The following is a 27580-nucleotide window of genomic DNA, read 5'->3' as shown; positions in this document are numbered from 1 at the left end:
AAATAAATATTCAGAAATCAGTCGCATTTTTATATGCCAATAATGAATTAATAGAAAAGGAAATTATGAAAACAATCCCATTCACAATTGCCAAAACAGAATAAAATACCTAGGAATCAACCTAACCAAGGATGTACAAGAGCTGTACTCAGAAAATTATAAGACACCGATAAAAGAAATTGAAGAAAATACAAATAAGTGGAAACACATACCATATTCATGAATAGGAGTAATTAACATTATTAAAATGTCTGTGCTACCCAAAGCAATGTATAGATTCAGTGCAATTGCTATCCAGATTCCAATAATATACTTCACAGAACTAGAACAAATATTTCAAAAATGTATATGGAATCACAAAAGGCCCCATAGCAACAGCAATCCTGAGAAAGAGGAATGAAGTTGGAGGAATCACACTACCTAATATCAAACTATGCTATAAAGCTATCGTAATCAAAACAGCCCATTACTAGCACAAAAAGAGACACATAGTCATTGGAACAAATAGCCCAGAAATAAATCCACACTTTTACATTCAATTAACATTTGACAGAGGAAGCATGCACATAGAATGGACTAAAGATAGTTTATTTAATAAATGGTGCTGGGAAAATTGGACAGATATGTGCAGAAAAATGAAACTAGACCACCTTCTTACACTACACACAAGAATAATTTCTAAATGGATTAAAGATTTAAATGATAGACATGAAACCATAGAAATACTAGAAAACAGACATCCAAGTCTTGGACATAGCTCATAGCAATATTGTATTGGATATATCATCCTAGGCAAGGGAAAGAAAAGAAAAAATAAACAAATGGGACTACAACAAAATAAAAAGTTTTTGCACAACAAAGGAAATCATCAACAAAATAAAAAGACAACCCATATTCACCAATGTATCTGATAAGGGGTTAATATCTAAAAATTATAAAGAACTTACAAAACTCAACACCAACAAACAAACAACCCAACTAAAAAATGGGCAAAGGACCTGAATAGACACTTCTCCAAGGAGGACATACAGATGGCCAATAGACATATGATAAGATGCTCAATGTCACTAACCATCAGAGAAATGCAAATTAAAACCACAATGAGACTTCACTTCATACCTGTCAGAATGGCTGTCATCTGTAAATTAACAAACAAGTGCTGGTGAGGATATGGAAAAAGGGGAACCCTTTTACACTGTTCATGGGAATGCAGATTGGTATAGCCACTGTAGAAAACAGTATGGAGATACCTCAAAAAATTAAAAACAGATAATCTTTTTGATGCAGTGATCCCATTTCTGCAAATGTATCTAAAGGAACCCCAAACACTCATTTGAAAGAACATAAGCACACCTGTGTTCATTGCAGCATTATTTACTATCACCATGATATGGAAGCAGCCCAAGTACCTATCAGTAGATGAGTAGATAAAACAACTATGGGACATTTACACAATGGAATACTACTTGGCCATAAAAAAGATTTTACACTCTGTGACAGTATGGATGGACCTAGAGAATATTATGCTAAGTGAAATAAGCCAGTTGGAGAAAGACAAGTACCATATGATTTCACTAATATGTGGAATCTAATGAACAAACTGAACTTTCGAGGAAAATTAGGACAGACTTACAGATGGAGAACAGGATAACAGCTAATTGGGAGGAGGTAGAGGAATTGAACAAAAAGACAGAAGGACTCATGGGCATAGATAATAGTGTGGTGATTGCTGGGGGGAAGTGGGTGCAAGGGGAGTAAATGGTAATGGGAAAACAGTACAGTAAACATGAAATAATATAAAATGAATATAGAGCCCCGAGTGAAAAACAAGGTGTGATATATGTCTGGATTATTTGTTGTACACCAAGGGAAACTGAGTGATCTAAGCCAGGGAGGCCATGTTGCTCAAATCTAAAAGGCACCATTCATAGTTCATAGAGACTTCACTGTGAATAGAACCCTTGAAATTGTGCAGTGCCCAGCCCATGTGGCCATTCACTGCAGCCTTGCCTAAAATCACTGTAAGGTGAGAGGATTTGAAGAGACAGACCCCTGGGGACCTATACTGGCTAGATTCTAATTCTTAACTTGCTTTTGAAGATGAAACAAGTAGTCACAAAGGGATATGATTGGTTAGTTCAGTCCTGTCATTGAACATATATTTATTAAATCGCTACAATGTGCCAGGAAATAAGAGCATGAACCACCATGATATTTTTGAAAGGGCCTTTCAGGAAAAGAGGCTGAAGTAGGAGTCTTTGTTCCTCCTTTGTGTAGACAAGCGAGAGGAGGTCATTGGAGATTGAATATGTGACCAAAGAGAGAAGGAGACAAAGCAGCTGAAGTCAGAGGACTGGGTAGGGACCTGGGGGAGGGAACCCTGTGCTGACCACATCAGATCATGTAGTGCAGCATAATAACTTGCACTCTCCCTGAATCAGATGCCAGCGACTGGCTCTTCCATTCAAACAGGACCACTGTGACTGCTGTGCTGAGAATACCCTGTGAAATCAAGGGCAAAGTGTGGGGATCAGTTAGGAGGTTGTTGATATAATCCAGGGTGACACAGTAGGATTAGTAGAAGTAAAACAGTTCTGGGTACATTTTGATAATCTGATGTTCTCTTCCAAGGGTGACTATTTTACTGTAAATGTTACATTCTAGTTGTCATTTTATAAATAAGATTTTTACTTGCCTTTGCACACTTTTAAAAACAACATTTGAATGATTTTTCCTAGAAAGAATTGTATCATCATGACACCTGTTACAGATTGTTTTAGCTCCTTCGCTGAACTTAAGGGCAAATTTTTCATAGTATTTAGTAAGAAATGCCCATCCCAGTAATGGGCATTTATATGTAGAGTTTATATGTAGAACTTTTACAAAGCATTGTTTGAGCCTGTAGCTTAAGGCTAGCTTACGTTTTCATTGATTTCTACCTTTCAGACAGCATTTTAAATCCAGGAACTACTGAGGAATTGATCTTCACAGGAGTGTCATATTGAAATGTAGGTAAAAACCTACCAAGTAGTTTAAGTGGTTCAGTTACAGAATTGTCCAGAAAGAAATGGTATAACTCTGATGCTGAAATAGTTAAACCTAGAATCATTGACTGCTTTTTCCCTCTTTCTGTTTAGCCAGTGGGGAGACTTACATTCTGCATCTGGACATCTAGAGAATGCTTTCTCTTTTTATATTCTCTTGTGTTTTTCCCTACTCAAATGTCTTTTTCTTTACAATTTCTCATCTCATTTTTTCCTTTTTTTCTCCCTTTAATTTGGGACAATTAAGTAAGATGATGATAATTAACTTGGGTAAGACAAATTACAAACCAAAGAAATAATGGTAAAGTGTGGTAGCACAATACACCCATGAGGGCAAAATATATTTTACTTAAGATTTTTGTGGTTTCTTTATTTGAAATTCTACTCTATTATCAAACAGAAAGAATGTGTTTTTCTACAACATGTGAAAGAGAAGCGATTTCTCGGAAAGCTCTTCTGCATATGTGGGATAAAACTGTCAAATCTTATTTTTAAAGTTTGAAAGAGTAAACTTAAACTTAATGAATATGTCTTACTCATACATACCTATCTTTCTGTCTCCACACACACATCTGAGCAGCCTGGTCACTGTGCGTGTGCCATAGGGAGGGACAGCACATGCAGCTGACCAATAGGAAGAGCTGGGTCTCACTGGTAGCTAGCTCCAGACATGGAGTCCAGAGTGTGATGCAAAACATTTATTTTCTTGTTTTCATAAGACACTGGTTCTCAGACTGAGCACTGGACTAGCAACATCTTCTGGGAACTTGTTAAAAATGCAAATCATAGGCTTTGCCCCATACCACTCAATCTGAAACTTTCTCAGCCAGTCCTCCAGGTGATTCTGATGTGCATTAAAGCTGGAGAACCACTGGGAAAGGGGACCTTGCAGTCCTTGCACAATCTGCCTATTCCCCTAAGTGCCTGCCTTCCTCAAGTTTTCTTGCTTTCCTCTTCTATCTTGCTTTATATCTTTGCTCCCCTAGTGTCCTGGCTCCATCTCGTAGTCACGCTCACTCCTGGGGCCCCAGTTGCTGCTCTTACACACTGAGCCTTGGTGTCTGGCTCACTCTGGGCCGGTACAACAGTAGACCTTTATATTCTCCCATGAAGAGCAACTATTCCTCTCTTATTTGATCACTTTTGATAGATATTGATCACTTTTCCTTGCAAGACTTCAATGCCTTATTTTGTAAAATGGTTCACTTTCCAAGAGTGATAAAGATAAAAGAATTGAGATCCACATCCTACAACATATGCTATATAAATGGGGTGCCTTATTAGGCAGTCTTGTTTATAGCCCTTGTTCCAGCATAATAATGCCATTTCCTTTTATTCTTTCAAGTGCTTTGGTTTAGATGGTTAAGTATTTTACAATGAATTTAAATCATAAGTAATTCTTACATTGTTGGAAACTGGTCAAAGAAAGATTCACCAAGAAAGATGTGTTTGGGGCATAAAAATGAAAGACATCCAGTTACAATAAATAGGTAGGCAAGACAGGACTGGGGATGGGTTGGAGAAAACTCTTATGGGCTGAGAGTTCAGGATAAATGAGGCTGTGAAGCAGCAGGTTACACTAAGTGAAGCTTAAGGAGTTCGTAAGCACTGGAGTCTGTTTCTGGTGGGAGCAATAATAAATAAAGCTGCTTCAAGAGGAGTGATCTGTGGTAAAGCCTTCCAGAAGGACTAGGGCACATTTTGTTTCTTACTATTCCTCCAATAACATATCAGTTTAGGGTTTTGTTTTTGTTTTTTGGATATTTATTGAGAAGAAATCTAGTGTATCTTTGTTACCTGATTTATGTTGGTTCTATGTATTTGAAATGCTTATTGCTCTATTTTTTCATTAGTTTTGGGCTATATTTCAAACAAACAATCATTGTAAACATAGAAGAAGAATTTACTTTCAACTTTAGTTCAAATTTTCAAATTCAGTTAAAGAAATAGATACCAAATGATTTACACTCCATAGTAGTTTATGCCTTACAGAATATTAATGCTGGACTGTTGAGATATATTGCCTGTCAAGACAGAATGGAGGAAATTATGCAAATACCTAACTGATATATTGTGATATTGTTTTTCTGAATGCTAAAATGATTGAATTCTGTTATAAAATTATATAGAAATTATTTCTGTCACCATTTACAGTAAAAACAATTATATGTTTCATGTTGGTTTGGGAACTTGGAAGCTGTTTAGAAAGAGCATGTTGCTTGGCAAAGCTTACCTAAAGCATAGTAAAAATTATGTATCTGATTATGATAAAATTGTATATTTGATTTTACACAAACTGTTAATGTTCTTTTTTGGCGGTTGTTTTTGAACCATTAAAGATGTGTTTAACACTAACAAAGCTTGAGAAGCCTGGCCTTGGGACATGGAAGGGTGTATAAACTCGGCTCTTGTGCCCCTGCCATTGTCTCTCCATACGGCTCCTTGTCACTGTCCCTAAGTGGACAGTACAGATGTCATGTCCTTTTTTCCTTTTTCTCTTACCTGAGCTAATATATCCTCCTTTCCTTCTATTGTTTGGAATAATGAATTTTAAGAAGGTAGCTTTCATTATGCAATTAATTGTCGCATTTTTTCTAGCTATTAATAATAGAATATATTTCAGAGTTAGTAACTATCTGAAAAGGAAAAAGAACAATTAATAACTTGCTACATTATCTTTTCTTTAAATATCACATAATTAACTAATATATTTATTTAGGTAAATATTATGCTATGAAGACAGGTAGCAACTAATATTATATTTTAATTTAAACAATTTATAACTAACTGAAGAATGGGTTTAGCCTGGTATTCTTTACTATTATATATGAGGAGATAGTAGTTGTTCAGCATGCTACACATTGTCTAATTCTTGTTTTACTTTTTTAAAATCATGTATACTTTAAATTGAATGCTATATCAACATATTTGTAGACTTAGCACATACATGCTTTTCATGACTAATGTGTTTTTCTATTTATCAATGTATCTATTCGCAACTGCGTTTCCTTAATAATTTTCTAACCCAACAATCATGTTTGCTTTGGAAGATAAGAAGGGCACAGAATGTTAGGTGACAAACTAAAAAAGTGATATAATTTTTTTTTGTAGAAGTGGGTGACAGGTCTCCCAGTCCTGGTCTTAAAATTGTCACTTTATTTAAAAATGTAGGCTTGAAATCCTAGGCTTATCTTTTACTCACCGTTCTTTACTAATTGAAGCTTAAAAATGCTTAAATACAGTCAATGGCTGTGGTTTTATTGCAGTTCTTAAAGCAGAAAAATTTCCCCTTATACAATATTAGGGACTGGTCTTTTTGAGTTAGAAGACAATTTGTAATATTTATTAAATGAACAGTAATTAACAGGCTCTTCCAACAGTCACATGGGAGGATTTACCTTTTTAAATTTTTTTTTCTGTTTTTTTTTTTTAACCTCAGGACTTCTAAATCATTTTTATAGCTATTTTTTGTGTGTGTTGTTAAATTCTTGAACTTTAAGCAAACAGGAAACCCCAAGCAAAAATAAATAATTATTAGATCATAGCTCTGTAAGCTTGTCAATGGCATGAATGGTTCCTGCCTATCTCTGCCATCCCTGGATTTGCTTTTCATTTGAATAGCTGTATCCAGTAAGTCTTAACTTCATTACATTTACTGTTATTAAATCCCTAGGTATTTAAAAAAACCCCAGCCTATTCTTTCCGTTTGGTTATTTACTGTCTTAACATTGGACTCAAGTTCTGTGTTGTTTTCTTTGCTTTTACAACGTGATTCTGAGATAGCATTATGTGACAGTTATTGAGGTACAATTTTAAAGACTTATGTGGCTCTGTCTGCAACATTTTAACCTTGCAAAGCTAACCTGAAAGTAACCTCAGAAATCGGAATCAGTTAATATTTCTTCCACATTTGTTAGTCAATCTAATTGAGTTAAGGTAACCTTTCTGCTTTTTAAAATTTTACTATTATTTAAATATAGGAAATAAATATATCCCAATATGCATATCCCCATTTTATTTTTTCTCTGCATATGCATCAGAGACAGATGCTGTTTTAAAGGGCCAATAATTAGAATAAACTAAACTCATCTGGAATTTTTTTTCTACAAAGGAGATATCATCCTATGAGCTCAGAGATTCATAGCTAATAATTAAATTTTATGCTACAGATGCAACATATATAATGAACTTATAGATGAAATGTTTAAACCACCTGATTGGTAGCTTACTGAAATATATTGCACCTGAGATGTGTATTTAGCAGTAGGACTAATACAATGCCTTAAGTCTTACACTTTGATCATGAAAAAACATTGGCAGTAATTTCACAATAGATGTCTACATCAAACCATCAAGCTGTATGCCTTAAACTTACACACGTGATGTGTGTCAGTTATTTCTCAATAAAACTGCAAAGAAAAGGAAACGTTAATCTTCTGATTAGTCTTTAAAATTTTTAAATAATTTTACCTAGTAATATATCTCTTATTTTATAATTTGTAATATATCTTGTGTTCATTTTATTTCTTGCTACAACAGTCTAAACAGAATGCTATTTTAAGAAAAAACAATGGGCCCTGGCTGGTGTGGCTCAGTGGACTGAGGGCCAGCCTATGAACCAAAAGGTTGCCAGTTCAATTCCCAGTCAGGGCACATGCCTGGGTTGTGAGCCAAGTTCCCAGTTCAGGGCATGCAGAGCGGCCTGATGGATGTATTTCTCACATGTCGATGTTTTTTTCCCTATTTTCTCCCTTCCTTCCATTCTCTCTAAAAATAAAATCTCTAAGAAAAAGAAATGGTTAATATACCAGGCAGATGTCCTGCAGTTATGAGAAATATGACTACATAATAAGCACATAGGTATACGGCACATGTAAATCTTTGCTACATGTCACCTTAATCACTGTTTTTAAATTTTTCTGTATAGCAGCTTTATTTGTTCCATGGGATTATTATTTTCTAGGTTGAAGCTCACCTGCTTTCATACTTTGCAGGTCAGTTTCTTCTGGAAGAAGCTCGCCTCATAGAAGCAGCTGAGATGGCAAAAAAAGCAGCTGAACTGGACAGCACAGAGTTCGATGTGGTCTTCAATGCTGCCCACATGCTCCGGTTAGTTTTTGCTACTGTGCCTTAGAAAGATCAACCCTGTGGCTTTGGGAAAGCAATTATTATACTGACTTTCCATATTACATCCTTATTTCACATTGGTCAAATGAGTTATTCTGCTTAGCCATGTTACAATCAGTAAGGACTTTTTTCATTCTAGTTTCTGTGTGCATTGTGTAGGACATATGAGCTTTCAGCACTCTGAAAATTACTGAGACCTCCTTTTCTCTTCCCTTCAAAAACTATTGGCCGTAAAGTACAAAAAGAGAATTGCACAATTGAAATTAATGACTGTCTAATGAAATATCTCCAAAATAAAACATTATATCAGTTAATCAACTGCATCTCAATATTTGTGGGGGGTTTTGTTAATTATATTGAATGTACCATGTGGATAAATTTTAATTACGTTTGGTAGAGGAGAAGATCATCAAATACAAATACACTTCAGGCCTATCAAATTCTCAAAATGGCCCTGTAATTAGCACTGTTGCTGTGTATTGACACAATATATCTTTAGACCTTAGTGCTTCTGTTTTTAGAAAGATGATTAGAAAGGCCTTTAGAATAATAGTGAAACCATTAAGAGGCAGATCAATAATTTTTGTTGTGACTATAAAAAGAAAGTCAGTGCTTCCTTAAATGGGGTTTTAGGTTAAAGAAGGATGTTTTTAAGAAACTGACTTGATATATACAGTTATTTAAAAAGTATTGTTTGTTCTTTTAGAAATATGGATACACCTTTCTCATACCCTTACCTGAATTTTATTCTATTAAGTCATCTAAATGCTTCATTAGGTGACAATCATACCACGGGCTCAATGTATGACTTCTAGAGATAGGTTTGTAATTATGTAGATTACTCTTACAAGGGAAGAAAAATAACAGAATCAGTTCGCATTTGTATGGATTTAAAACATGAACTTTCAGGAAAAGTAGAGGAAGGTATTTCACGTTTATTTTCAGAGCATTGTAGATTTGCATGAAGTTATAAGAAATAATACAGAAAGATCCCTTGTACCATTTATTCAATTTCCACAATGATAATGTAGAACTACCATACAACATCAAACTCAGAATATTGACTTTGATACACCCTGTAGTCTAATTGTGTTTTCCAGTTTTACTTGTACTACTTGTGTATGGGGGAGGTTTAGTTCTATGTACTTTCATCACATATGTAGCTTTTGCATCCATCACCACAGCCAAAATGCAGACAGTTTTCATCATCGCAAGGGTCCTTTGTACTGTCCTTTTATAGCCACGTATTTCTACCTGTCCCTGTCCCCCCGGGAACCAATTTTTAAAGCAAGCTTTACAGATTACTTTGGATTTATAATCTGAGACTGTTAGTGTAACTATATCTCAGCGGCTTCCATCTTGGCTTTCTATGTTTTAAATAAGAAACTCAAAGTCTGTTTAAGAGGAAAGAATGTACTATTAGTTTTCTTTTGAATGCCCTTGCTCCACATAATATTCCTAAAGCTGACACCTACAAAGAGAAATCAGGATTTCATTGACTGTTGCTATATTGTAATATAAGCTGTGGTCAATCCACAGAACCCTCAATGGAAAAATAATTTTTAATAGACACCTTAATTTGCATGACAAAGTTAGGTACTGTATTAGGGAGAAAACTTTTGGTTCGTCATGAATAAAACTACTATGCTTTTACTCACAAAAAACCATTTGTTACAATGGGAATGCACAAGTTCCTACAGGCTAGTTCATCTTAATCGTCGTAGATACTTTCATCAGTAAGGCATTTTGCTACATATTAAATCACTTTTTAAAACTCAAGGTCTACCAATGGAAACCCATTATAAGGACATTACAAAAAAAGTCCTTATTAAATACATCACTTATAACTTTTCCTTAATTACCATAATGCTAGAAACCAATGAAAATTTTTTGTTATGCATTGGTGATGTGGAAATATTTGTGATTTATTTTTCAGGACTTTCTCTCTAGCTTTTTGCATTCTGCCTTCCTCATTAAATTGCAGTTAGTCAGCACCTCCCTATACGTATTAATTGCAAATATGACCACAGCAGCCTGGCCATATTCTTCTACTTAACTTGTGGTGGTCTGCAAGAATGTTTTCACTTTGTTTTTCTGTTTTTTTGGCTGTCAAATTCAACTATTTCTTGAGTGCTTACTGTCAGACTTCTTTCCCCATTAATCAGAAACATGTAGAAGCTGGTTTACTAAAAGGAATAAGAAAGCTTATTGATTTTCCCTTGAATACAGCCTTATCACAATGGTTAGCTATCAAGATTTGGCCTATTTAATGTTACATATAACATTTACTCAGGGGATGCAGAATTGTTTGTTATAAATTGAGTTTGACATTAATTCTTTCCTCCAGAGCCCTATTCTTTTTCAGGATATTTAGAACATAAAATTGGAAAGGTTTGGTGACCACCTGAGAATCAAGGAAAGGACAGATGTCTCCTTGGTTGTGTCTTGGTTAGCCCAGTTAATGGTTGACCTAATATTCAAAATTAGCAATCTAGGAATGCTATAGTTCAAGATATGGTTTGAGAACATTCATTTAACTTCTCTTTTCTTGGCTAATTCCCAATAAAATGACCCATATAATCTATTAATAAGGAGTGACTTTTCATCCCAAATGCAAAAAAAAAGAAAGAAAGAAAGAAAAAAACATCATTCTGTATAGTTGAAATGAAATTGCAAGAGCTGAGAGCCTGTGGCCACCCATGAAAGGAAAAGTCTCTATCTTATAGGACCTTCAAGGGCCTTGAAATTTGAGAAATTCCCAGCAGACCCATTTTAGTTCTCAACAATGAATGATATTTCTCTGTAGAAAGTTTTAAAATATGTGATTTCAACTTGACAGTTCAGATAAGAACAACAAATTAGATGTACTCAGTAAAGGCCCTCATTGGAGCAGTGAGATTTACATTAAATACATGAGAACCACTTATTAGTCATGATAGTAAGATGAGTCACAAGAACACTGTGTGGTGGGGGAAGTATTCATTCTCTTTACCAAATATGCCTGGCCTTGCACCTGAGAAACAATAGGATTGCACTTCCCGGCCGTTTGCCAAGTGGAAGACTGTCGTGGGTCTTGTTTGGGTCATTGAATTGTGTGAACACGGTGTGTGCCACTTTCATCAGAGTCAGTGCTTTCCCCTTTTTCTGACTTGGAAATTGTGGAAGTAGATCCTGAAATGATCAGAGCAGACACTCCTCCCTTTCACCTGCTTTAGAATGAGAGGTAAACCCTGATGTCTTAATTCCCTGAGAATTGGGATGTGTTCATTAAATCCAGTGTAGCCTAACCAGTCCTAACTGGTATAGTATATACCTGCAGAAGGAGGAGTAGTTGGAAAGAGAAACAATACAACATTGGAAAAGATAACTAAGAGACTAATAGGCTCTCAAAATTTATAACTTCAGTGGAGAAAATGTACAACCGATAGACTGATACTTTAAATGGAAGTATTTTCCCAGAACTTAAGGGAAAATGCTAAAAACATGAAAATGATAAAACTGAGGAGATAAAAGATTAGAGGATAGATTAGTACATGATACACACTCATACTTGTATATATGTTTGCATTGCCTAATTATATATAGTGTACAGGTATGCATGTATAGTTATATACATTCATGTTTAGTATATACATAGTATGTGCTATATAGTTTTGTATATACATAAATATGTATATATAATTAAATGTACATATTTATATATAAATTTATATATGCACACATTTTGTATATATAAATAGAAAATTTCTGAAGAAGAGCATAGTGCAGATTTCAAGAGAAAATTCCCAAGATAGAATGAAGGCCTTCAATCACCACACTGAAAGCAAAATTAGTGAAAACAGATCTCTGTCTAAACTTGTCTTCATGTATGGGTCACAGTTTTTTGTTGCAAACTAAATAATTCACTCTTGCCAGTATTAATTATTTAACAGCTATTCTTATTAAAGAGCATCCCCAGAAATCTCTCACAGGCCTGAGAGTGGTCTGCGCATCCAGAAATCCTGCTGAGCTGCCCTGCTTCCTCTGGGGCTCAGCAGCTTTTACATCCAGGGCTCTGCCACCATCATCCATGAGGAACTAAGCAGAGTGAGTGACGCATTCATTAAAAGATCGTTCTCCTGGGCACAGCTCTCTTCTCCATTATGCTTACTTCCAACCTCCGCTCTCTTGAGGTTGCTACTGAATGATGGAACCTGAGTTGTACACGGGAACTTTGGCTGGAATAAAGTAGGAAGATGAAGGAGTTTCTGGCTTCTGTCTTGCTTAGGAAGGTGGGAGCCACGTTGCAGCTAATTACCCAATGTATTTATAGGGAGGGTGATCACAGATGTTGAGAGCCTCACATAATGAGTGTTGACTGTTCGTGTCGACATTTTTAGTACTTCAAATAAAATGGAAAAAGTGCTAGATGCTTCCAGATGAGAGCATTATAAAAAGCAGATTGGTTATCATCAAAGAAAAATATCAAAGGAATTTAAAATGCTAGAACTCAGTAGAGTTTTGTGTCTGGAGAGTTGTGAGAGGAAAGTATTTAATCACTTATTCCATTATAAGCATTTTGTATGAATGTTTTGATTCAATGTTCTCCCAGAACTGGAAGCTAGAAAGGGCATAAAGATATTTGATAACTGAGAGGGAGTGTAGAGGCACTAAAAACAAACTTTACCTGATTTACAGCACTTGTGGGCTCTAGTAGAAAGTTACATTTTATTTTTGCTTGATTTTAATCCACCTCCAGGGTAAGGGAGGAAGAAAAGTGGCACTTATTAAAATACCTCCTATCAGCCCAGCATCATATTTTGCATTTCATATCTGTCATCCTCTTAGTTATAATTCCACATATGTAATGTAGAAATATTCCCACTTTACAAGCAAGGATACTGAGGCTCCAAGAGAGTTGGCATTTCCCACAGTTGGTAAAGCCTGGGTTTAAACTTAGTGTATTGTGGCCATGCATAATACTGATGGCACTACGTCCCTTTGGTTCCCTCGTGTCTTTACAACTGGGTGACTAACTAGAAGCACTGATTCCTGAATTTATTAATGGAGAAAGGATTTATTGAGAGTAATGGGTTATCAAACATGTGTAAATCCTAAATAGTAAGACCCTTCCAATATTTTTAAATTACTTCTTTATGGTTAACTTTAAAAAATAGATGTACAGTCATAGAAGAGAGACTTCCAAGTTTTTCCTCTCAAAGGGATATTACATTTTTAGAAATACCCTCATGGTATAGAGTCTGACAGAGAAGACAGCTAAGGGGGCTGTGCACTTAGCTTTTCTCCAGGCCTCCAGGCCCAAGTCGTCATCTCTCCCTAAGGGGGTCAGGAAAGCTTAGCTGCACTGCACCAACGGGTTCCCATGTTGCCAGAATTTATAGAGACCAGAGTGAATATGTGGGATGGGACTATCTTTCAATGTCTATACTCAAATAATACACTCTTATAGAATTAATTATATTAAAGATACAGAATTTAGATGTACTAATTTCTTTATAAACGTCACTAGAAGATAAAATTGAAAATTCTTATGTGAGAAAGGAATAAAATCATGTTCTTTTTTCCAAGAAGATGGGCAGTGTTGTGGGGGAGGAGAGGGCAAGAGGGAGAGAGGGAGAGAGTGTGTGAACACATATGTGTGTTGGCTGTTGGAAATGTACGTAACTCCAAGTCCCTCTAGGCTGTATACTTTCTTAACACCTCCAGAGTGACCAAAGACCCCTTGAAAAGTCATTGGGTATTCCAGTTTTAAATTGTACTTCACTGCCAACTTTTGGTCAAGAGGGGCTGATTTCAACTAGGGTGTAAAGCTTTTAAAGCAGAGTGGCAGATGAGATTGAAGGTGGGCATCTTTTAACCCAGCACCTCTCCAGCATTAATGTGTATGTGAATCACCTGGGCATCTTGTTAAAATACATATTCTGACCCAGTATGTTTGGGTGGTACTTGCGGCTTTACACTTCTAACAAGTCCCAGGTGATGTTTACGATGTTGGTTCTTGAACCACCCCTGCAAGTCAGTTCTATCTTGCCTTCCCTCTTTACGCTCCTCCCCACCTATTACGCCTTGAACGTAGGTAGTAATTTACTATGTATGAATAATATAATTGGCATTGCCAATACATATTTCCTCCCTTTTCATTTTTTAAATATATTTCATTAGGTAACCTTTCTAGATACAGGCTTAACCTGTCCTTAGCAGCCTTGAAAGATTTGAGGCCATTAAAGAATGGGCTCAAATGCTCAGGAGGCATCCAGAAATTTCTAACTCAGAGGAATCTGTTTTTACAATAGGTTATTGATTTTAGAAAGAGGGAGAGGGAGGGAGGGAGGAAGGGAGGGGGAGAGAGAGAGAGATTGGTTCCCTCCCATATGTGCTCTGACCGGGGATCAAATCTACAACCTAGCTATGTGCCCTGACTGGGAATTGAACCCCCAGTCTTCTAGTGTATGGGATGATGCTCTAACCAACTGAGCCACACTGGCCAGGGCCTAAGAGGAATCTTTTGTGAAACTATACCATCAACACAGTCTTGACAGATAACTACAGGTAATGAAGTCATTTCTGATGTCTTGACAGAAAAAGTTTTCATTTAAGAAGGCTCGATGGTCATAAACAATTTATTCTGAGTTTCATTACAAGGATCTTTTCTGCTCCATTGTTTGTGTATATGTGTGATTTTGGTTTTACTATTTTAAGGTTTCCCATGTATTTTTATGTCTTAGTTCATTTCAGTTCTCCTTATAGATCTACTATACAAGTTATCAACTTGGATTAAAATTTAGCACTGCTTTGAGTAACTTAAAGCTAAATGTCAGTTCAGCGGTTGGCAAGTACCCAGGAAAACTCAGCTACTGTTTCATTCCACTTTCATGACATAGGAACAAACTACTTTCTGTTAAAAAAAAAGTCATAACTTATCCTTGAAAAGAATCATGAAAACTGACAAAGCACTATCTTTTGTGGTTATTATACAGTGGTTATTATCTATATTAAGTAATTTTAATTAAAAATTGACAATTCACAACTATTAATAACTGTAAAGAGAATCTTCTAAATGTTTTTATTTTTTATATTTCAAGGAAGTAAATTTAAATTTAGAAAGTGTTAATTTTATAATTCTCATGGAATACTTTAAAATGTAGGTAATTGTAAGTGATTCTTTTAATCAGATTTTCCTAAAACATTTCACAGTGTATATTGCTATTTCATAACATAATTCCAAAATTTCTTTTATATATCTCCTCTTATAAGAATATTAGGTAATAAGCCTATGTTCTAAAAAAATGCTTTTCTATTATAAAATAACACCAAGAGGGGAATTAGATATAGGAACTATATTTCTATATATTTTAATAGATGTAACTCTCATAGTCCCATGTGCAAAAATAGAATTTTATAGTAATCATGGATAATAATTGTTTGTGACTTTTGTTACTGTATGTTCTCACTCTGTGCCTACCTTTTCACTGATGGCAAAAAAAAAAAAAAAACCCTGAATCTAGAGACTTTTAAAGTATAATTGGCTCACTTCATTGATTTGGGGTAGGGATTTCAAGGTTTACTGTTTACTTCATAGTCAAATTTACACATACCATCTAGGACTTGTTTTTACTTCCTTACCTCTCCTGGTTCTGAGAGGCCACAGATAGCATGAAAATGGGGTGGGCCCTATGTATGAAAGTCTGTCCAGAAAGCATCCAGTCCTGTAATATGAAAAATACAGACATTTACTGAAGAAGATACAAAAAAACATTGCCCATAGGACAATGATGCCTCACTCCCCTTCATAATAGGCACCTTGGGACCTCACACAGTTCTCCTAATGGCCATCAGCTGCTCCATCATATTTTCTTGAATCTCATTTATGATCTGAAATCTCTTCCCTTTCAAAAGTGATTTTAGTTTGGGGAAAAGCAAGAATTCACAGGGCACCAAATCTGAATTGTAGGGGGGCTGAGTCACCTGGGTGATTTGATGTTTTAGGAAAACTCTGCATGAAAAGTGATGCATGAGCAGATGTACTGTCATAATAAAACTGTCAATTACCAGTTGCCTTTAGCTATGAATCATCCAAATAGTTTCCACAGAGGAATGTTCAAGCTTAACACAAAATTGGATGCAGATTCATGCTCTACTCGCTCAGTCATTTTGAAGAGACAGTGACATAGTACACACACTCACTCAAGGGCATCTACCACCCCCACTGACTAGTACAGTGAAGTCATCATTGTTCACACATGCACATTCCAGTCCACTCTCCTTGGCTGCCAGGTTACATCAATGTCACACAAACCATTCTCATTATATTAACAAAGGTTGGACTTTTTCTGGACAGACCTCATATATGATGATGGACAGGTATTGGTATTTAGAAAGAAGCTTCCATTTGAGTCCATGGTTGGCATGATGATTAAATCCTTATTCTCTAGATATGGGACATAACTTAATGTTGACTCTTGGGGTGGCATGTTAGATGGGGGTAGTCACTCATCTGGACCCAGTGTAGCTTCTTGGTACATCTGATTTTCCTTACAGTCTTTTGAACGTCACCGTGGCTAAAACACAAGGTTGTCTACAGCTGGCATGAGAGATCTCTTGGCAGAGATAACTGCTTTCCCCTTTACTCACCTTCTGAATCTTCCACTCAGACATGTGGGATTACCCACCTTCTGAGTCTTCTACTTGGACATGTAGGAAACCTATGGTTCCCTTCCATGTCTGCAACCACCTCTCAAAATGGGAGATCATGGAAGTAAGAAAGTGAGAGTTCAGCACTGTTCTTTTGTTTCCTCCATCCCTAGTTGATTGCTTTCCTCTGAGTTCTTCCCCTTCCCTCTTTTGGGGAGAGAGTGAGGTCCATGGGACAGAACAGAATAGCATATTTCACTCCTATTCTTAATACTACACTTTGCCCAGATGGTCTGGTGAGGCCCACTTCTCTCAGTTTGGGAGGTGGAGTTGGGCAGGAGGTAAAACCTGGTATTGCAAATGTTCTCCACATTCTCCTCCAAATTTCATCTTGTACACTTAAGTCATGGCTTTTTAACATAATCAAAAAGAATGTTTTCTTCCTTTCTTGGTACTTGATTTAGTAATTGTCATGGTCATCTACCACAAAACAATGTACCTCGTGTTATTGTGCTATATCTTGTTGTGTAACACCAGCATGTTCTTGTGGTTTAGCTATTTCTTTTGGAGGCCTTGACCACCACCCAGCTCAACCACTTCCCAGCTCTGTAACCTTGGGGAAATTTTCAACTTCTCTAAGCTTCATTTTAATCATCTGTAAGAGAAATGATGCATAGACAGCGAATTTAGAAATTTTCTGTTCCAGAAAAGAAATAGTAAAGAAAGAAATGATATTAGTATTCTGAAAAGTATATTTTATCACCTTCTTTAAACACTTTGATGCCAGCAGTCCTGGGAGCCTTAGTCCTGTAATCATTGTGCAGCAACCCAGTGGTTGAAATTCTTGACAATTAGGGGCCCTTAGAATCCTCTAAATAACTGGAAGAATATTGCAAATTTCCTCAGTTTTCAAATGTTGATTAATGATTCAGTAGTCATCTTTGCAATTAAGATTTAGGTACTTCTAGGATACTTGTTGTAGAAGGGAGTATGAAACACAGTAGACACTAGTAGGCATTGGACCATTCCTCATGAGTTCTCTCTGGTCCAGAGAATGAAAAAAGGATGTAAATGAGCATTTAGGGAACTGACACACTCCTTTCCCTGTGGTTTGCCATGTGTTGTCATAAATACCTGGTGATGAGTAGGCAAGAAAGACCATTTAATATTACAAGCAAAGTCCTAGAGTGAAAATTAATTTTCACAGTTTGACTTTTTAAAAAATTTCCTTTGAGTATCCTCAATTTTACTTCTAGCTTAAGAAACTGTCTTCTGAACTAGATATGTCTTTTACTAATTAAACCACTAAAGACAATTAAGACTTTAGGAACTAATAACTATATTTTGGGGGGAAAAATGTTTTTTCACTTGTGTTGATTATTATTTTAAAGTCTTTTCATCTAGTGAGTTCTTCAGTTCCTTTTTTGATCCTTATCTACCTCATGAATTTGAATGTCTACAAAGATGAATATAATTGGTAGCTATGCTTTCTATGTTAAACATATATGGGGTGATTTTTCTTCAAAGTAAATTATGTCTTTGTAGTATTAAGTTACTCTAATTTCCTACCTCCATGCCTTTATTTTCCCCTGGAGAAAACCCTTCCAGGGCATGACCTAATGAATTCTGGTTCAAATTTCCAAATGAATCTGAACCAAAGTGATTCTATAATTTGGTGAAGGAAACCTTCATTAAATGCCCAGCAAGGGAATTTTTAGTCTTTCATACCAGACCAAAGTACTTTTCTTGACATATTGAAATTGAACTTCAACATTTATGAGACTATAAATTGCAATGGCACATTGTAACATGTCATGAGTCCAGTAGAGCCTCAGGTCAAGGGTTTTTACTTTCTCTTTAACCCCATTAAAAATAGCAGTGTTTCTAATTATTTTTCCTTTAAAAATTAGAAAAATATGTCCTCCTCTCCAGAGAGATGTTATCTTCAGTTATTCCCATAATTTATTATGATTGCATGGGCTGTGTCTTTATAGCTTTTATTTGGCTTGACCAAAGTGCAAATTCAATATTATAGGTATAACTACTTAGCCTTCTCTTTTGAAACCTGAAAGTGGTTTTGTAATAGAGTTAATTTTTGTTTTTCCTCTTTATTCCTGACTTTTGCCATCTTCTTATCTCAAAAGCTTCTTAACATTACAATTTCAAGGGAACACTACTTTAACTGCAGGGCCCAAATCCATTTACTATTGTGTTCACATTTAGTTGACCCTCTGAAGTTGAACTGATGTTTTCCTATAGCATTTCTTTTGTACCTTTCAAATATGGTCACCAGATTACAGCATAACTGGCAAGAGCTTCCAGCTCTTATGATCTATCATTTTGGAAGGTTTTCTGAAGTAGCCTGACATTTAGAGAAACATGCTGTGTTGATGGCTAATTGGCTAGTGTTCTTCAAGACACTGACATTTTATTTATTCTGCTAACCGGTTGGCTGAATAGAGGGGTTTGCTGTGAGTTGTAAGAACAGAAAATGCACAAACATATAAAATTCAGTGTGCATCTTACTTATAGACATCAACTATGTGACTCATAGTTGGTAATCAAGGGAAACTGATGCTAACAGTCTGAAGACTGTGGGAACTACAGAATTCACTGTGGGCTTGAATACATAGCTTGAATTGGTGGGAAAAAAGGTAGCCCTTGGGATCAGGAAGCAGGATATCCAGTAGAAATTCTCTACAGGAAGGGTCTAGCCAGGACATAGCCCCATTACTTCCACCATCATCAGTGAACTCTAGTCTTCCCTTCATCTTTCTGTCACTGGTTCAGAAATGATAGTCTTCCAAGCAAGAACATCCAGTTAGCTGAGGCTATGTCACATGCCTTCCCTGTGGCCTAAGGACATGGAAAAGACACTGGCCTTTTATTTATTTTTTTCCTGTAGACTATACACAATGGAAGGTTCTCCTCCTAAATTGGAAAGTGGCTTTCTAGATAGAGAATTTAAAAAAAAACTGCAAATATCCACTATTTTTTATAAAACAAGCAACTCATTATTAATTTCTATTTATTTATTATAAATCCTCACCTGAGGATATTTTTATTATTGATTTTAGAAAGGGAAGAAGGTGGAGAGAGAAAGAAAAATTGATTGGTTGCCTCCCGTATGCACCCTGACTAAGGATCAAACTTGCAGTCTACATATGTGTCCTGACTAGGAATTGAACCTGCAACCTTCTGGTGTATGGGACAATACTCCAACCAATTGAGCCACCCAGCCAGGGCTTGACAATTTATTTTTTTAAATAAATTTATGTTTCTGGGACATCATGAACCTAGAGAATCCCAGCTCTGTTAACATATTATCTGGGCTGGCTTGAAAAAGGAAAGTAACATTTCTAATTCCTAATATATAAATTTAAAATAATAATATTGACTGAATAGGATTGTGTTGAGATTCTATTTATAATGCCTAACAGACAGTGAAAAGTATATTTCATGCATTCATTTCTTTCATGGTCTTTTCCTTCTTAGGCAGCTTATTCTTTGATTGGTGTGATTGTAATTTTTTAAAAGTTAATATAACTTTGCTGCATGATGATTCTGTTCACTTATCTGCAATTTTAAAATAAATGATAGTGTGATGTTTTTTTTTCTTTAACAGACAGGCTAGCCTCAATGAAGCAGCTGAGAAGTATTACGATCTGGCAGCCAGGCTGAGGCCTAATGTAAGTACTTTCCTGATGAGAAGCATTACTCTAGGGGACAGACGCACAGCTTATGATATTTTAGACTAGAAGCCTCTTAATACTGGATTTTTTCTCTCTGATCCTTCATTCTCAATACCCACTAAATGGCTACTTCAGCAATAAAATCTGCCAATCTCAAGCTTCTTTCTCTTCCCAGAGGTGCACATTTCTACTCTCTATCCTGTGTAAATCATCAATTTTTATCATCAGGTTTTAGCATTTCTAAATACTTTGCATTTGGAACACTGCAAAGTTAAAATTAGTTTCTTGAAAGTTTGTTTGCTGTGGTGTTAAATATCTAAGGAGTTTCTAACCTCTAAAGTATTTTTTGAGTTTACATGTAGGCAAACCTAGAGCTGTGAGCCTTTTTCATATTCCACAATCCTCATATCTAATAAATTTGCTTTTCAACTTTATCAAGTATGTTTTTATTAGAATTTTTCCCTGGGTAGCCACACTTCCATAAAGTAAGATGGATATAAATTAGATCATTACTACTGAAATAGAGGAACCATTTCTGAGAAAATAAGAATGGGTTTCGTATCGGTCTTCTAAGCACTTTTTATTCACAGCACATCACTGAATTCCAGTACATTACGTTTTTTCTCAAACACACTGTGCTCTGCATCACTCTCCAACACTGAAACCTCTACCCTGCTCTCTGGATCTACACCATCTATTGAGAAATGTAATTTTGTAATGAAAGTGCATGTGTGATGTGACTACAAATGATGGAATCAGTCCCATTTTTGTACACTAACTCATCTGTTGGGCCAATAAACATCTATAGAGTGCCTGTTTTGTAATACAGAGAATTCATACCCTAAAAGACCACACAATGTAGTAGAGAAGACTGAATGTAATCAACTAATTGAAATACAGTGTGGCAATTCCTACAGAGAGGAATATACAGCTCTTTGGGAGCACAAGAGGAGGATCGATGCTTCATGAAGGCAACCCACACAGGAAGTAGCTCTTTTCCAGGAGATTCAACCACATGTAACCTTAGCCCTGAATCTAAATGTCCTTAGTTGCATTAATAATGAGGTACTTTTAAGACTTGTGAGCTGTTTGTAATGGAAGAAAATAATTTAATAGTTGTAATGGTAGGAATAATACCAGCTAAAATTCATTGAGCACTTACATGTGTCAAGCATTGTGCTAAGTACTTCATATGAATTTCCTCGTTCATTTCTCAGAGCAACCCACAGGTAATTCCTTGGTCTCCATTCTGCTGAAGCTCAGAGAAATTTACCCAGTGTCACACCTGGTAAATGGAATCACACTGGAACCTAGGTTGCTCTGTGCATAAGAGAAAGCTTGATGGGAAAATGCACTTATATTTAGAGAGGAAACGCAGACTGGAAGTCCAGGAAACCAAAATAAGAATGGTCCTCATTCAGTAACTATTTACTGAGTACCTATTAAGTGCCAAGCACTATTCCTGGCACTGGATGCACAGCAGTGAACAAAATTGACAAGAGTCCCTGCCAGTTGGGAGCTTAGCATCTAGACTAAGGAGATGGTGCAGAGGCAGGTAAAGTATATGGCATGTCAGAGAGTGATAAGTACTTTGGAGAAAAACAGAGTGGGAAAAAGGGAGTTAGGAGGTGCCTGGGGGAGGTGTGCAGAATGCCTGAGTTGGGCATCTTTGTGTAGCATTGACCAATATGATGCTTGTAATGTACATAATAAATGATGATGTTAAATTTAGCCTTTATTCATTGAGTATGTCACTTGAGTGTCACTTTTATTTTTGTTAAGTGGTTGATCAAAAGGACTTCTTCAGCAGATTATAATGGATTAGTAAGAGAAGGGCTCTGAGCTATTTGACCTGGCCTTAAAAATGAGAAAGACACTGAGGGGCCACAAGACTTAAGCCTGACTTATGAGATTGTTTATTTTAAATGACTAGCCAAATCATAAAGTCAATATTTAATCTCCAACTCAAAGCCATTTTTTCTGAACCCCCCAAAAGTTTGTTCATAAATACAATATAGACTGCTTTTGAAAAATGCATTTATTCAAGTGAAACCTCCCTTATCTGGTAATAATAAATTAAGTATTTTATGGACTTGGATAGAATACAAAGTTCATATTTAACAGTAAATAAACGGTGTTACAATCGATGGATCTACAGATGTGCTATTTTTCTTTCTGTTTTAAGAATGGTGCTTTGGTTTTCTGTATGGAATCTAAGTAGGTAGATACCACCAGGACAGAACTGATAAAATACAGTTAAGATTTTACTCTGAACCAAAGAGATCTGCTTAAATAATAGCCCATGTAATGATTTATTAGCAGTTAGCATCTGATCTAAATTAAACATCCATCTGATGTTTCTCTTGCTCAAAGCTGTTTATTCACTTTGTCATAAAAGCATTGTCATTTCCATGCTTTAACTTAATAAATTTTCATTGCCTGCTTATATGGGAACACAGTTAAACAGATCTCAGTTCCTACTCCATATTTAAATAGTTTAACTATCTTTTCTTTTTTTGTTTTTCACACGATAATCTTGTCTCACTCTTATTTTGCATAAAGCATTTCTGTTTAAATGTCCAACCACAACCATCAGTAGTTGTATGTGGGGGACTCTGGGCATGTGTTAGCAACTCTGCTGTCTGACTGTGACTGCACACAGTGAAATGTGTGACTGCCCTCCCAAGCACACCATGTGTCCTCACATTTAACAGGTTGTTGTCTGTCTAGTGGAAAGACCTCTCTCTGAAGAAAATTCTTATTTCATTTCTTCAGTATGTCCTATAATGAACTTCTTTATTTTTTCTACTCTACAAAGCCATATTTTTCTATAAAATTTACTTAAATTGTCAATTGACCTTGTGGATTATTTTATATATCAATTACAAAGAATTCCAGTAATCAAATCCTGAAATAATTTAAGTCTAAGTTAGCAGGAACATAATTTTCAGTTTTAGATTCTGATATTGTCTCTTCATTGAGGATATTCAGTACATTGCCATTTAACTGAAGCACACAATCAGAAAAATAGATTTATTATCAAAAGTAGCACCATTAAAAATGTTTGTCCTGTGTATTGGATTTAGTCCTATGTATTGGATTTGCTCTAAAATTAAACCTGATATTATATATAAATATATTTCTATAGTGGAAAAACTCTTTACTAAAATTGCCATTTTGTTTTTCCACTTTTAGTTCATTTTTTTTAAAAAATTGATTTTCCAGTGGAGGTTACTTTAAAAACACAACACTGTCATCTGTCTTCTCTCCCACTTATGCACATTAAAAAATGCTGACTCTTGAGGACTGGAGGGAGCATTTAAATGAAATGGTTTTGTTCTTCCTGTGGGAATTAAGCCAAATTCTGCATTAACGTAAGGATTTTTAAATATAGAGAATGGGGAATTTGCATAGTACAAAGTCACTCACTTTTACTTGGCTTTTAGTAAACTCTAGAGTTAGAAGAGAGTAATGACTGATGATCACGTTTGTATAGCTTATATTTTTCTAGATGTAATTGCTTTAGTCTGAATTCATTCAACTTCTTTATAAAGTTCCAGCTTTGTGCAAGACTATGGAAAATGCAGTAAGATTACACTCCAGGGCAGTAAATAAGGACTTTGTGGAGATTATAAACTAAGTACTAGAAAAATACACAAGAGAGGAATTACTTTCAGTTGGATTGATTCTAAAAAGCATAGAGTCTTATGCATAGGTGGGAAGCTTAGAGAATCTTGAAATAATAAGATCTTCATAGGTGAAGATTTTAGCAGGAGAAGGAGAAAAGAAAGAATTCCAGAAGGTTGAGGCATATACATGGACAAGAACACTGAGCTCAGAAAGGATGAACTATGCCAAAGAAACAGCAAGCAGATATGGTTTATGTTGCCAACACTGGGAGGTACAGAGGAAGCAGAAGGGAGGACAGAACTGGAAACTAAGATAAAGCCAAATGAAAGGCATAGAATACCATACTAAGAAGTAGGAGTTTGTATTCCAGAATTGTGTTAGACAGGATGACATAATGAAAGTGATAATTTAAGATGGCCATTTATATGATATAATGAATACAGGGTGGGGCAAAGTGGGTTTACGGTTGTGAGTACATGAAACACAGAGTTAGTTGTATTATATTATTATTTATTGTATAACTTTCCATATCAACAATTATAAACCTACTTTTGCCCCACACTGTGTATGTTGGATTTGGGAACGGGAAGCTGAGAAATGCAGGCTTGGGAAAATCAACTAAAAGGTCATTGTAATGGTATAGGCAGAAAGTATAATTTGAAGTATGGAAATGCAGTGGAATGGGCAAGATCATGCAGGGGAACTAAATTATTAGACAGGATGTGAGCAGGAAAATTAGTTGGCCCAATGAGTCTTACAGGATTTGGAATGTAGGTCACTCGGAAAAAAAGAGACCCTAAACAGAAATAGGGTGGGTAGAGGCAGGGGTGTGTTTATTTCAAGAAGGAAGTATTATGTTTGGACCAAGCAGATTCTGAGTGACAGGTAGATGTTCTAATTTTCTATGGCCCATTCTTGTCAAGTGAGCATTTTGGGGAAGGCCACAGTTAGGCATAATTCTGTGGGAGTCATTTACAGAAGGGATATGGTACTGAAGAAGTGGATGAGGTCACAGAGGTGCTGAGCAAATGTGGAAAAGTGAAGGGGGGGTCATTTCAAACCCTTGGCAAATCTCTACATTTGAACCATAGGGTAAGGAAGACAGAAGACAATAGAAGGACACAGGAATGATGTTGGTGGGCAGTTTCAACTGTTGCTAAAGGGAGACTGAGAATTTCATTGACCTCAGTTTCTTTTCATTGAAAATGATGACATTGACTACCTTCAAAAGTTAATTTTCACACAAGTGACGTGGACAGAAGTTATTAAGGTCTTAAGGAAATAGAAATTGGAAGCAGAGATTTGTAATTTATTCTGTAAATAAGTTTGGAGGTAAATAAAATGGGGCAGTGCCAAAGAAACATTAAGTATTATTGATTAAATATGAAAGATAAGTATTAAGGTATATGTGTAAGTGTTTGTCTCTAAATATGAGACTAAAAATATGTCCAAAATAGAGGGGAGAGCCAAAGAAATGCTGAAGATCTTAAAGGATCATTTCCTCTCCATGGGCTGAAGGAGAAAAAAGTAGACTGTGAAAATAGAGAAAGAAAAAACAAAATTTAGAAATGGATGGGGATGCAAGCTTAGGTACTAAATTACTTCTATCATAATTATGTGGTTATCTGCTAATCCTGTGATAATAGGGCAGGATTGACAATGTCAAAAACCTGTGGGAAGCTGTATAGTCTGAGGCTCAGTGTGGGTCATATTTGGTAAAGGCCTGTGGTATCTCTATGTGATAAATAACTGCCAGTAGAAGTACGTTTTCGTGAGACATGTGTTAAGCCTTTAGCCATTTTGTCATAATTCTAAATGAAGTCCTGAAATCACAGGTGAGTTCCTTCTGGTTCTGATTCAGCTCTCCGACTTTTGTTAGATGTTATATTTACCCTTTATATTTTTAACATGTATAATATTTCATAAACATTCTTCCATGTGCATTCATTATATATGAATTAAAGGGTAATATGTTTCGATGATCGAAATTACCCAGTAGCAAGTTAACATACGTGCATTATCTTTTTCCCAGGCACTGAGAACATAAATTACTTCAGAGAATTATTATAAAATCAAAGACAATGTTACCAATTTGGGCTCTATAACAGTGATTATACATCAGAAGATCCAAATGAGAAATCTGGGATTCAAACAAATGAGCTTACTCCAAGAGAGTGCAGTTGTGTTATGAGATAGTCCACATATTCTACAATCCATTACTTTCAATTTGGACTACTCTTTGAATGGTAACTATATGGTGACAGGGGCAGTGGGGGAAATGGCTATGCAGGAGAAACAACCACTAAGACTGGGACCTGGGGAAAAAGGTTAAGAATAATTATTTGGGCTATTGTGATGGAAGAGGGAAAATACTGTGAGTTATAGTTGTTTTCTGTTGGGAAAGATATTTCTCAACCCTAATTAGAACAAGAGACCAAGAAAATAAAGTTAAACAGGACAGATTCAGATGTGACCATAAAAGGGATTTGGTATGTGGGGGGAGAGAGAATTACTGGGAGTTTCATTTTGTTGGGAGAAGATGACAGGGTTAATAATAATTTGTCTGGGAAGCAGTTAAACCACATTTCTACTTGTAAATGGAGGAAGAACCATATGGCCTCTTCCAAAACTTTCCAGGAGTTTCTGTGATGTGGGAAAGTTACATACCATGTGTCTTTTGACTTTCAAGCATTAATAGTATGTGGATCCCAGAATCACCAGATTGATTTTATAAGTAAAATGTGGTTTAAAAATTGCACATATACAGGGTCCAGCTGAAGTAGCACCATTAAGTGTGGTTGGTAGGGTACGTGAATGTCTCTCACGAGATGGACAGCAATTTGAACATTTTACCTAAAGTGTCATATGGTTTGCTTGAGTGTGATATTGCTGTTACAGAATTACATGCTTATCATTTTGTAATAAAATATTTTTATGTAATAAAAAAGGGCATTATTTGTGCTGGAGCCTGTATTTCCCACCATCACTAGTTTTTTCAGTTTCTATATATCTTATCATTAGAAAACGGAGTGAGGTAAGCTGCCAAACTCACAACCCATAATAGGTTTCAATCAGGAGAGAAATTGCCATTGGTTTCCCCCTAAATTTTACCTGGTTTTATTAAATGGGCCCAAAGATATCACTGAAACAAAACTGTTATATATTCACATATACCTGAATTAAATCACCAAAGGGCTTCATCACATTGATTTTATATTTATTTATGCACACATCAGTAGAAATCAAATATCTAATTCTTCCCATGTAATTTCAGCAAGATAGATGCTCACATCCCCGAGAGATTCAGTTATGCCAGGATCAACTTTAGTGTTATCACAGCCATATCTGTCTTCAGACTCCTTTTCACTGTAGGTCTTTTTTCCCAAATTATTTAGATGTTGCTGCTCTTTCCTTCTAACAAGTTACAAAGCCTAATTTCTGATGCATTCACTTCTC

General features: G+C 35.9%; 1 protein-coding gene across 2 annotated transcripts in view; it reads left to right on the top strand.

Moving 5' to 3' along the window:
- TMTC2 (transmembrane O-mannosyltransferase targeting cadherins 2) overlaps nucleotides 1–27580 on the top strand; it is a 399848-nt gene that overhangs the window by 332245 nt on the left and 40023 nt on the right. For both annotated transcript variants that reach the window (XR_004901498.1, XM_028532039.2), the window contains 2 exons: nucleotides 8039–8153; nucleotides 20428–20491. Coding sequence is in view for 1 of the 2 variants with exons in the window: in XM_028532039.2 (XP_028387840.1) it covers nucleotides 8039–8153; nucleotides 20428–20491 (179 nt within the window). In the remaining variant the exon portion in view is untranslated. Of the gene's footprint in view, nucleotides 1–8038; nucleotides 8154–20427; nucleotides 20492–27580 lie in introns of those variants that run through there.

The sequence above is a fragment of the Phyllostomus discolor genome, chromosome 2, assembly GCF_004126475.2.
Source record: "Phyllostomus discolor isolate MPI-MPIP mPhyDis1 chromosome 2, mPhyDis1.pri.v3, whole genome shotgun sequence".
Taxonomy (NCBI): domain Eukaryota; kingdom Metazoa; phylum Chordata; class Mammalia; order Chiroptera; family Phyllostomidae; genus Phyllostomus; species Phyllostomus discolor.
Note: the sequence above shows the minus strand (reverse complement) of the source record. Positions and strands in the feature narration are given on the sequence as shown.